Here is a 13068-nt window from a genome sequence, read left to right as displayed (position 1 = left end):
AGCAGACAGTCCTACGCTGTCCTACTTTCATATATTAGAAGTGAATAAACTTGAGTGACTCACCATCACAAAACTCAACTATGGTCTGCTTTTGGTAATTAAAAGTAAATATATCCCTATATATAGTTCTCATTTTATGTTATGCTTGAAAGTTAATATGTCATCCACTTAGACCTATGATGAAATGAATGCATTACATCAGTGTAAATAAACATCCATTTGGTCCATGATTAATTTCTGTCTGAATATGTGTGTGCACACATGAAAGCATTTTGTGGCTAGCAGCTGGATCCACAAAACAAATGGAGAAATGTGTGGAGGGCAAACAAGCACATTATATCCATGACAGGTGGGTGAGAATTAAAGAACAGACAGTCTATGCAATATCACCATGACAACTCAGCACTTATTAATCCGGTCAAATATCAGTAAGAACATACCGATATTGTGACATCATAGTACTGTGGAATGGTAGGCCAGTAAACGAAAGGTCATTCCCCCAAGTGCTAATTTCATTCCAAGTATTCTAGAAAAAACTATTTTGTGTGTGTGTTCTATTTGGGTTGTATGAGATTTTTTTGTTTGTTGCTAAAATAGAGACCAATCCGGTGTTATTCAAGATCAATCAGCTCATCATTCTCTTCAAACTCGCTATCGAGTAGATAATTAAGAATCGTAATGTTTTTGTAAAGAAGTATCTAGTGCTCACCAATCTGATAAAAAATACAGTAAAATACAGTGAAATATTATTACACGTTAGAACTGTTTACTATTTTAAAATGATTTTTTTTCACCAGCAGTGTATTAAAATACATTTCCCCCATGAAAAATAACAGTATAGAAGTTTAGTTATGAGGGTAAATGATAAATTGGTGCAAACTGCTGTCCCACAACCAAACAACACATTTAAAAAGCATTTCAAATCATAGATGTTTACTAAGATCCTTCTATTATCTTTTGAAACCCACAATAATATTTAAAATGTCAGTAAGCTTAATATATATATATATAGATGTATATTTTTGATTCTTTTTAAAAGTGAAGTTCAAAAAAATATTTATTTCATATTTACTTTGTAAATTATGACACTGTGGAAAAAAATGTGTCCCACATTTTTCATGTCATTACCGAAACAGTGTACACTGTAAAAAGTTTTCACCAGATTCAACTTAAAAACTTAAGTTCAGCAGCTGCCTTAAGTTTTTAAGTTAAATCAGCTTAAAACTGCAAGTCATTTTAACTTATTACAATGAAAACGAGTTGATATAACTTGTGAGTATAAATGACTTAAGTTGATTTAACTTACAATCTTAAGGCAGCTGCTAAACTTAAATTTTTAAGTTGAAACTGGTGAAAACTGGTGTATGTTTTAGTCCATTGGCTGAGACAGATTTTTACTGCACCCTTAAATTTATGATCAGGGAATATTCCTGTGTCCCTCTCTCTCATAGCTACAAGGTGTGAGTAGATTGGTCCCATCATTTTGAGGTAAATGTGTTAAAAAATCAGAAAAATCTGTGTGTAACTTTAAGGAATGCCACTACCGAACACATTTTTTCTGCAATTAAACACACGTTTTTGAAAGTTATTCCATAACATTCGTTTTTATGTGTACCAATGTTCAGAACTGTGCTAGCTGGCCATGTGCTGATTAGTATCTTTGAGCTAGGTTCAAAAGTGTCTAAAAAGTATTTTTGTTTTTTTAGGGTGTTAACCCATAAAATCGCCACTACCGAAACAGTCACGACTGAAACATGTCATCATTGATTCGGTAATAACTAAAGCGAACACATAATTCTTTATTTGGGGGAAATAAACAAAATTTTAGTAGAGTTCTGTTTTAGTAGTGTTTTAGTATGTGGGTTAAAAGTCTGTAATGTGATGTGGTCACTACCAAAGCATTACAGTCCCTACCGAAACATGGGATGTTTTGTCAAAAATAAAGTTTACTGAATTATCAACTGAGATGTTATGATAGTGTTTGGTTCGATTTGTATTCAAACTAATGAATCCTTAACTTTAAAATGAGTATGATCAACTTTTTGCCTTTTGCAAAGAAAAACTGGATTCAAAATACAACAAATCTCATAAATTACACTGGAAATATTGCTAAAAATGTAATTGTTATTGATTTACCTGTGAAAAAAAATGTAATAAAATAGCAAAAATATATATTAACAATGTAGATGTAAGCAAAACCTTAACAGGCCAATATAACCCTTCTAATTAAATTATTATTACTGTGTTTCGGTAGTGACAAATTTGGGGAGAGGACAAATATTCCAAAACTTTCTGAAAATACAATATGAGAATTAACTGCACAAGTACTAGAAATGTGCGCGTTGGATATTATAAATTTGCATACATACCATTGTACTATTGTTACGTTTCCAACTTTGACTTTGGACCAATTCTGTAGAATGGAAACTATTTGTGTTATATTAAAAAATATATGCATTTTGTTATTTGACTTTCATTCACAAGTGTCTGCGTGTGACACTCTGACCTGTCATGGCCAGCTCGCTCCCTGCTCATGTAGAGCACTTCACTGTGTCGCATTACCCCGGCAACCCACTAAAATAAGGACCTGACAAGGAGGGAGGGAGAGAGCATAATGGAAGGGAAAAAACAAAAAAGCAGTTGTTTTTTACACAGTGACATGCGGAGAAGGATTTAACAACCACAAGGATGTCAAATTCTACATACATTTCTGTCCTTTTTGGTAGATTTTGGATATATCGGAGCAGAGAAATGCAGTAGGGAGTGTGTGTTTTCCATTGTGTTGGTTTGAGTGTGTGCATCAGGATGGTTGCATTCTCTCTCTTACCTTTTGGCCCATAGAAGAGAGAGAGGGAGAGAGCTTCAGTCCCGAATGACTCCCATCCAAAACCATGGGCATTGTGGTGTCCAGGTGAGTACATTATAAAACATTTTACTCTCTGATATTATTATTTGTTCACAACACAACAAAAAAGCAGACATTTAGAAAGAAATATCTCAATTTAAATGTAAATACTTCACCTGATGTGCCTGTGAAGTGCATCTCTTGGTGGTTGATAGGATCTGTGTGTATCTGCTGATTACATTAGCTAGAATATAAAGTGTTTACACATCAAATGCTATATATATGTATGAATTATTTCCCCTCCCCCCTCTCCCTCTCCTCGCAGAGCTGATAAATGTCGTTTGGTTCGCTGCACTGGCTCGCGGGCTTCTCTGCAGGTTCGGAACAGCGCCCCCTGTAGGGAGATGAATGGAACAGTCAAACTCTCTCAAATTAACGTTATTGAATCGTCTCAGAACAACACTGAAGGTAGGTCAGCATAACTAAAGAAAAAACACAGCTTGTGTGTATATCTGATACGTTGTTTAATAAAATATTGTTTTAAATATCAAGCAATGGCTCAAATATCCACCTTATTTTTCCCATAAGAGCGGCCATTTTGTAAATTTTATGGGTCTGGCTTCAGGTCTCATTTGCGTCCAGATATTTTTAGTTGTATAAAACAGCTTGTTTTGCTGCTTGATATTGCAAATTGGTGTGTCTTACCATTATTTTAATGTATTATCTTATTTATGAACACACTGGTTTGTAGTGCAAACTGTTTTACTGTTTGCACGTTGTTATTTGTATAAGCTGATGGATGGTGAATAAAAATAACTTTCTTTTCCAATTTTCTTTTTCTTGTGAAAGAGCTTCTGATTCCTGCACTTCCAGAAAAGGCAAATATAGAAAGAGGTTACGTGACCCCACAGCAGGTGTACAACCTCCTCAATGCTGAAGCGGGCCAACCATCATTGCATGATCCCTATTATATACTTATACTGGACTGCCGCTCTGCAGAGAGGTAACAGTGATACACATAGACACACACTTAGTGAGTGGTTCTGTCTTCTAAGTTTAATGGTAACTAACTGGTGTTTGTGTGTGTGTTGACACGTACAGATATAAGCAGAGTCACCTGGTGACAGCCCGTGCCAGTGTGACGGTGATGCATCCAGAACTGGGCTGTTTGATAAGCTGTGTTCAGCTGCAGGAGTTTTCCATAATACTGCTGTACGCTGAAGAAGGCCAAAGTCCAGGTATAACATTCTCATAATGTAAATAAAATAAAACCTAAAAAAAAAACCAGTCAAATTAAAAAAAAATATATATATATATACATATTTAAAAAAATATATTAGCTATATAGCTAAATAATTTTATAAATTATATTATTTATAGGTATAATTTATGTTATATTAAATAAAATGGTAGTAACATTAGTTTAACATAACTATCAATATTTACAAAAATGTTTCATTTAGCTATAATATTGTTTAAAATTGCAATGTTATACATTGATAAATTTATATAAAATGTATTATTCATAAATACAATTTATTTATTTAATAATTGCAAATTGCACACAACAAGACAGGGAATAAATACAATTTATATTATGTTAAATAAATGACAATAAGTGTAATAGGTAACACCTTATTTTGTCCATTTTAGACATTTTTCCAACTATAACTGTAACAACTGTAACTTTGTCAACTACCAGACAGTAATAATAACAATAATAATAATAATAATAAATATTATTACAATTATTGTTATTTTAAAAAGGTTATGAATTATATTTAGAAATAATATTGTTGTAAATTTAATATAAATATGTATATATGTTATATTTATATTTTTTATATTTGTATTTATTTATTATGTTAATTGGGCAGTTTTATTAGACTTAATAATAACGATAACTGGTTATTTATATTGTTATTTACAACAGTAAATAATACTGTTATATTATTTATATTTTTATAAATACAAATATTTATATTATTTTTTAATATTTCTTTCCTATTTATTTGTACTATTATAGTTATTTTAATTGGGCGGTTTTATTAAACTAGTGTTATTTGAAACATTAAAAATAATATATTAAAATAATGTATAATAATAAAATAATATAATAAAATACAATACAGTACAAATGTTATGATAAATATATTGAAATAATAATGTATAAATATATGAATGTACAGTCAAACCAAAAACTATTTAGAAACCACATATAATTTTTGATATTTCTTACTAGTGGGTGCAGGACACTATAGTTCATTTATGTAAGTGAGGATAGCAAAATAAAGTAAACTGACATATTATACCCAAAAAGTTTTCAAACAGATCAAAATTTGGAACCAAGAATTATTCAGACGCTTTGACCTGACCATGTTTTGCTTAAGTGTTTTTTCTTTAATTGCTAATGTGACCCTTTTACACCACAGACTGAACAAAATAAAGCATTGCTTGGTAATTGGTCAACAAAGTATTGATAGTTGTCTAAATATTGTCATACTAACAGTTGTCTGCATTTTTAGTTCATTGTAATCCATTACATATCTTTCTATCAAAGTTATCTGACATTATCAAGATGAATTTGTTCTGACACAGTTTAACTCTGAGTTCTTGTCATATTTTATTACCATTTTCTAAACTATGGCGAATAAACTGTGATAATGTGAGATAATGTGTCTGAATACATTTTGATTTGACCGTATATGTGGCTTTGTGCTCTAGTTGGCAGTCAAGAGGCACGTGCTGACTCTCCTACTCTCCAGCACTGTTTCTTCCAGCTGAGTGCTTTGGGAATGGACCCTGTAATCCTCCAGGGGGGCTATTCTGCTTTCCACTCTCTCTATCCCTTCCTGTGCACCCCTCGCATGGTCCTACTGGAGTCAGAGCGTCGCTCCCTCACCATCTACCCCTCTGAAATCCTGGAGGGGGCGCTGTACCAGGGCTCTGCCTCGCAGGCACACGACTACCGTATCATCAAAAACCTCCACATCACACATGTGGTCAATGCCACAGCTGAAATCTCGGATGCTTTCCCCAGTGTTTTACGCTATCTTCGGCTACGGCTTAGCGACGACGCACAGCAGGATCTCCGGCAGGCCCTTCCAGAAGCTTCTCGGTTCATTGCGGAGGCTCTGCGGGGGGCACCGGGGGCACCGGGCGGCCGGGTGTTGGTGCACTGCAGCCTCGGCCGGAGTCGTAGCTCGGTGCTGACGTTGGGATTCCTGATGGAGCATCGCCGTTGGTCTCTGCTACATGCTTTTCGTTGGCTGAAGGAAAGACGAGCTTGCGCTGCCCCAAATGCTGGGTTTCTTCGGCAACTCTCTGACTACGAGGAACTGCTGTTTGGTCAACGCCTCACCTCACTGGATGACATCCGTCTCTGAGAGATATCGAAGGAAAATATTGTGACATGACAAGAAAGAAACCTTATCACAGACATATAGTTGGTTGATTAGTAACAAGAATTTGACAGACTTAAGAAAAGCTTTGTTCATCATATGATGAATAATCTGACACAAATGGAAGTCTGTGGATGGCCTTATTCCAGTATAAAGGTAAAAATATTAGTGAAGAAATTTTATCATAAGTCAAAGAAGGATGACAAATATCATTATACAAATGCTATTTTTTCATATTTGCTCAAAACTAGCAAGATTAACATTCAGTTAGGAAAAATGCAGAAATGTAACTGTTTTTATTGTGATTTTACTGTTTAAACAGGTACAAAATATTTCTAAAAACATTTTATGTTAACCTTTTTTATTTTAGGATGTGATGGTCTGAGGGGCTAAAGGTGGCAAAGTGTATTTGTGTCTAGTTTAGGTTGTTTTTTAGCTTCTTCCAATATAGGAGAGAGATCTATTGGCCCAAACAGGCAGTAAAGTCAGTAAAAAACAAGTTTGAATCAGTGGAGTAAATACAAACGGCACAAAACAAACACAGCTGCAGACTGGAGTGTTTGACCTTTTTCTGCCCTCAACGATTTACACTGTGGACTGGGATGAGGAAAAAGTTTGGATCAGTTTCACAGGAACACTCCAAATTCAGTTTAGTAGTACAGTCAGATGTTTGGCTAGCGTTGCGATGACAGGAGTATTAGCTACAAGAAATCATAAAAATACTGATTGAAAAAAAATACTGAAGACATCTCAAAGGATTGTGTCTATTTTTATTTTGTAAATGAGCATTTCAAATAATACAGAATATTATTTTTTTATTATTTTGAAATGCTCAGTATTTTTACATTGATTATACACAGAGTGCAATAAACTGTCTTTGTAACACAAATGTGTGCCATTGTGTCTCTATTGTGCTACGGTTTCACAAACAAACAGAAAACATACAGACATTCTTCAGGCTTTGTGAGAAACGTGTGCCTCTTTTATAGCACAGTGTTTATTTGGAAAGCAAAGGTTGCATTCAGAATTGAAACCAGCAGGAGTGACTTCCAAGATAAATAGCAGCTGCCACTTCATTTCAACCCAAAAGATCTCAGAAAGTTGTTATAAATCAAAATGAGAGGAAGCATCAGAGAAAGACAGTGTTAGAGGAGAAGGAGAGAAAGGAATCTGCACATATTTATTATTATTTTTTTGCACTTTTTTAAAGTTTTTTTTTTTTTTTACTTTTTAAGTTCATTATGCAGCAAAGATATGATATACAAAAGATTAAATAATGCATAATGCCTCTAAGTGAAATAAGTACATGAAATATTCCAACCTATTATAAAATAAATAAAATAAAATAATAATAATAGCATGGTTTTCAAAGAACTGTTCATCCAAAAATACAAAAATTCTGGACATTTACTCACTTGATCCTCCGTAGTGAATGGGTGCCATCATAAGAGTTCATACTGTTAATAAAAGCAAAACAATAATCCACAAGTAATGTAAGTGATCCATAAGTTGAGTCCTATATACCTAATATTACTTTTTACAGTGAACATTGTTGATTGAACTATTGCTTTAATGAAGGGTGCCCCTGTTGAAAAATACAGCAAATATATGCTGGTTAGGTGCGTTTTGAAGCATGGCTGTTGGTTTAAGATGGTCCTTAGCTAGTCATGTGCTGATCCTAAGCTGGTTCTGAGCAGGAGCTCAAGACCAGCACATGACCAGTTTATATTAGCTCATGAGAGCTCACCAGAACATGAAAGATCAGTTTAAACCAACTAAAGACGGGCTTAAACCAGCTCATTACCAGCTCGTGACCATCTTTGGACCAGCACATGACCAGTTTAAATCAGCTAAGGACCAGCACATGACCAGCTTAAACCAGCTAAGCACCATCTTAGAACCAGCACATGGCCAGCTAAAGACCAGCTTAAATCAGCTCATGACCAACTAAGGACTAGCACATGACCAGTTTAAACCAGCTGAGTACCAGATTAAGACCAGCTAAGGACAAGCTTAAACCAGCTCATGACCAGCTAAAAAACATCTTAAACCAGCTCATGACTAGTTTAGGACCAGCACATGACCAGCTAAAGACCATTTTAAACAAGCACATTACCAGCTTAAACCAGCTCATGACCAGCAGAGAACCATCTCAAACAGCTCATGGCTATCTTAGAAGCACATGACCAGTTTAAACCAGCTCATGACCAGCTTAAACCAGCTCATGAACAGCTAAGAACTAGCTCAAACAGCTTATGACCATCTTAGGACCAGCACATGACCAGTTTAAACCAGCTCATGACCAGAAAAGAACCAGCTCAAACAGCTCATGGCTATCTTAAGACCATCACATGACCAGTTTAAACCAGCTCATGACCAGCTAAGAACCAGCTCAAACAGTTTATGACCATCTTAGGACCAGCACATGACCAGTTTAGGAACAGTTTAAACCAGCTCATGATCAAGCCAGCAGCCATGCTTCGAAACATAAGCAGCATATGCTGTTTTTTTCAGCAGGGGCATTATGGGTTATTTAAATGTTTACAAAACGATATTTATTTTGGATGTTTATTAGTATAAACTGCTAAATATGTATCCAAACTCTGTAGAAACAAATTAAAACCCACATCTGTATCTATGCGCATGCGCAGTTCGAAATTCCACCTGGTTCCATGCGTTTTGGAGAGTGTGTGAGACTCTGCACGTAGCTCAGCGGAATCCCCGCCGCCAGATGGCGAGAAGAGGAGAAGAGCGGTGCTGCCTCTCACATAAAGCCCAGCTGCACGCTAGAAGCATCGTAAACACAGAAGAGTCTTCCATCCATGCTGAGCTCCTCATCTCATCAGCATCACTAGTGCAACATCTGGATCGATTCACTGTTTCTCTGCGAGCGGTGACAGCCTGAAAGGTAAGAGGGCATTTAGCTACTTTCCAACCTTTCTTTTCTCAGGAACTTTATTTTTGGGGGGGATTTATTGTTAAAGTATTTATTTATTGTTGCAATGACATTTTTTATCGGCAGATATATGTAATATAATACATCATACCGACAATACGAAGATAACTCAGTCCCTTGATATTAAAATCTCTCGTATCTAAAAGAGTTGTAAAACTTTTTTGGTTGATAAAATGTGGCGCACGTGCACGAGTCTATCAAACATTTAGACTTCACTGTGCACAATAACAAATCTGAGTCCTTAGTAACTGATTTTTTTTTTTTTTTTCAAATTAAAAATCAGTTTTAAGCTTATTAAGCGATTAGATGTCAGGTTTCGGATCTCATTTTACATATAGCCTATGATAACGTTTTCAAGTTTTATTTTTTGCTGTTTTGAAGCATTGTCTATGCATGTGGTCTGAAGCGAACTTAGACAAGGCAAACGAACTTTACATTATTTGCAGCATTATATTTTGAGAAATATTGTTGCAAAAATCTTGTTAAGTGTTTCTCTGCGTCAAGCACGCCAACGTAGCGGCGTGCGTTTCATTGATTGATTGATACACTTGCTGCAATGAGTAAAGTATTCCGTGTTTTATAAAAACGATAAAGTATTATCTGTCCTGCTGGGTAGATTTTGATAACTTTTCCTTTGGCATCTCTTATCTGTGAACTTTCTGAGGAGTTTGCAGTCCGGTTAACTCATCTCGAGTTGTCTAGGGGGCGGGGCGGGGGGAAGACGTGGCAGTTCCGTGGCTCTGCACCCAATGAACTGCGGTCGGCTTCCATGCTGGACCCTCTCTAGCTCACGCACTCCACTAGGGTCTTTCCTGTAATTATGCTGGAACTTTTGAACTAAATATTTCTGTAAGGGTATATACTTGACAAATATGGGGAAAAAATGTTTTAAAGGATGGGAATGAAACACTAAAGTTAGTCATTGCTAAACACAGTGTCAGTTAGTTATATTGTGATGATATTGATTAGTATCAAACACTCTGTTAATACTTGACATTTAACTGACAGTTGTGATGTTGTTTTAAATTCAACCTGGCTTTTGGTTAAAAGCATATTACAAAAGATTAACAAAAATATTATTAAAGGAGAAGTTTAATTTCAGAATGAAAACTTCCTGATAGTTAAAAAAATTCAGTCACAAAGAAATTATTATTATTATTTTTTGGAGGAAAACATTCTAGGATTTTTCTCCCTAAAGTGGACTTAAATGCTGGCCAACGGGTTAAAGATCCAAATTGCAGTTTCAACGCAGCTTCAAAGGGTCTCTACACAATCCCAGCCAGGGAATAAGGGTCTTATCTAGAGAAACAATCTGTCGTTTTCTTAAAAGAAAAATGTATATACTTATTTATATACTAAAAGTCACGCACGATTAGGTCTTCGTCTGTGTACTTCGGTTAAAGAAGGTAGGTTAGGGCGAAAACATCAAAATAGTCCAACATTTTTGTTTGACCTTTTTTTTTTTTTTTGTAAAGGCCGTTTGACTTTCTTTGCATGTTCGCTTTATAAACACTGGGTCGGTACTTCCGAATGTGACTACATAATGCGTAAGGGTTGAGCTAGTGCAAGACGAGCATTTGTGGTTAAAAAGTATATAAATTTGTATTTTTCTTAGAAAATGACCAATCGTTTAGCTAGATAAGACCCTTATTCCTCAGCTAGAATGTAGAGCTCTTTAAAGCTACATTGAAACTGCAATTGGACCTTCAACCCATTGGACACCATTGAAGTGAAAAATCCTGAATTTTTTTTCAATGGAAGGGAAAAAACTTGTAATGGCAATATATAGTATTTAAAATCTAGATTTTTCTGTAGGTTAAAGATTTAGAGGAAGTTTTTTGAGAAGCAGCTCTAACTTGATTTCTTGACTATGATGTTTCTATGTAGATCTTTATGATAAAGCCAGTGCACTATGTTGAGGCATGCAAGTTCACGTGTTATGTTGTATCCCTCATGATGACCTTACACCATTCATCTGATTCTGACATGTGGCATTTACAGTAGTTAATGTAAGATGCCTGCTGGTTCAGACAGGTTCCTTCTCCAGAGCACATGAGCAAGCACAGCAGGGCAGGACCTGTGAGTTTTTGAATTGTGGCCCTTAAGGGCATTACTTCTACATATCTCATGTGTCAGATGCTTTTCGCAACCATGACAAATCTGCAAAATATTTTCAGATATGCATTTAAAATGCAACAGCTGTAACTAATAATACAAAGGATGCTTATGATTGTCTCTGTAACAGCTTTGTGTGGATCTCTCAGTATGTGTCATTGAGGATATTTGTCTAATGCCCTTAGGCTTCCCTCTGGTTGTTGTAGTTGTCCTTTTCAACAAACAAACGTGACATCTTGTTTATACACGCTGACACTGGCTTAAGCACACAAAGGACCTCCGTGAAGTTGGCACCCCATAAAAAGAAATAATGACCAAAACTATGCCATTCGTTAGTGCTACGTTTGTGCTGATTTGTGCCGCAAAAACGAACGTTTGTGCTGGTTTGTTGTTTAAGATATTAAACATTATTTTTTTGACCGTATGACGTCACTTTCCACCCCATGTTGTCCAAATCGCTCCAAACCGGCGCAGTTCGTTTGTGCTCGATTTGTGCCCGTTTGTGCCGTTAAAATAAACACTGTATCTGTTTTCCTTCCCTAGATATAACCAAAATATTTTCGGGGCTGTGACGTCACTCTCCACCCCAGTTCCTCTAAATCACACAAAACTGGTGTCATTCGTTTGTGCTCGATTTGTGCCGATTTGTGCCGTTGAAATGAACGTCAAATATATTTCCATTTCTTAGAAATAACAAAAACAATTCGGGGCAGTGACGTCACTCTCCACCCCATGTCGTCCAAATCTTTCCAAACCGGTGCCGTTCGTTTGTGCTCGATTTGTGCCCGTTTGTGCCGTTAAAACAAACCTGGTATCTCCGAGCCCTTCTTAAATATAATGGGGGAAATACTTGTTTGGGACTTTTACGTAACTCTCCACCCCATATCGTCTAAATCTAGCCAAAAGGTGCCATTCGTTTGTGCTCGATTTGTGCCCGTTTGTGCCGCTAAAATAAACATTGCATCTAATTCTCTTCCTTAGAAATAAACAAGCAGGGTGTTTTATAGCATATTTTACACGGAGCTCCTGCAGATTTACACTGCACTTACAGTGTATAAATAATATTATGAGATGAATAATAATAATAAAAAAGAAATTAGAACAGAAACATGAAATTACAGAAAAAAAAATACAATGACACTTTTGAATGTGAAACTAAATTGCCAATAGATGACAGCATGCTCCTGTTTTAATGAGTGAGTCATTAATTCAATGGAGGTATTAAACACGCTGATTCTGGAAGGAAGAACTGTTTTTATGAATGGGTCAGTGAATTACAAATAGAACCGGTTTGTAGTCCAAATCGCCTCAACCCGGTGCTTCTACAGTACTTCTTTACTCTTTGATATTACATGGGAACGACATCCTTATGTCGTGAGACTATAGATGCAACGATGAGGGAACGACATGCATTTCTCGAGGCCACGAGTTAAGTACATAAACAAACCTGCGTGACCATAGTACCCCCGATTAGATAGGTTTATTAATATTTTATTTTGAGTTAATGATTGTATAAATTATTCTAGAAATTAATACAATATTAAATTATTATATTAACAATAGGCGATGCTGTCTGTGCACGACATAGAGAGCATTCAAAAGTTTATCATGAATAAATAAAGTGCATCAAATAAAATGGCCCTACAAGAAATATTTTATGCATCCCACAGTCTTGTCCATTAACTGATCCTATTTTTTCCGTAATATTTGTATTATTCGTTTATATTCGTTATTTTTCCTTTTATTTCGAT

At 35.7% G+C, this 13068-nt stretch overlaps 1 protein-coding gene across 1 annotated transcript; it reads left to right on the top strand.

Annotated features, from left to right (window-relative positions):
• Nucleotides 1-5582: 5582 nt before the first annotated feature.
• On the top strand, nt 5583-7021 carry LOC141295251 (probable rhodanese domain-containing dual specificity protein phosphatase). The gene has a single exon (XM_073826460.1). The coding sequence runs from the start codon at nt 5641-5643 to the stop codon at nt 6229-6231; it is 591 nt and encodes a 196-aa protein (XP_073682561.1). The 5' UTR covers nt 5583-5640; the 3' UTR covers nt 6232-7021.
• Nucleotides 7022-13068: the final 6047 nt, after the last annotated feature.

This window comes from Garra rufa, chromosome 21, assembly GCF_049309525.1.
Source record: "Garra rufa chromosome 21, GarRuf1.0, whole genome shotgun sequence".
In the NCBI taxonomy this organism is placed as follows: domain Eukaryota; kingdom Metazoa; phylum Chordata; class Actinopteri; order Cypriniformes; family Cyprinidae; genus Garra; species Garra rufa.
This window is presented reverse-complemented; position numbering and strand designations above follow the sequence as displayed.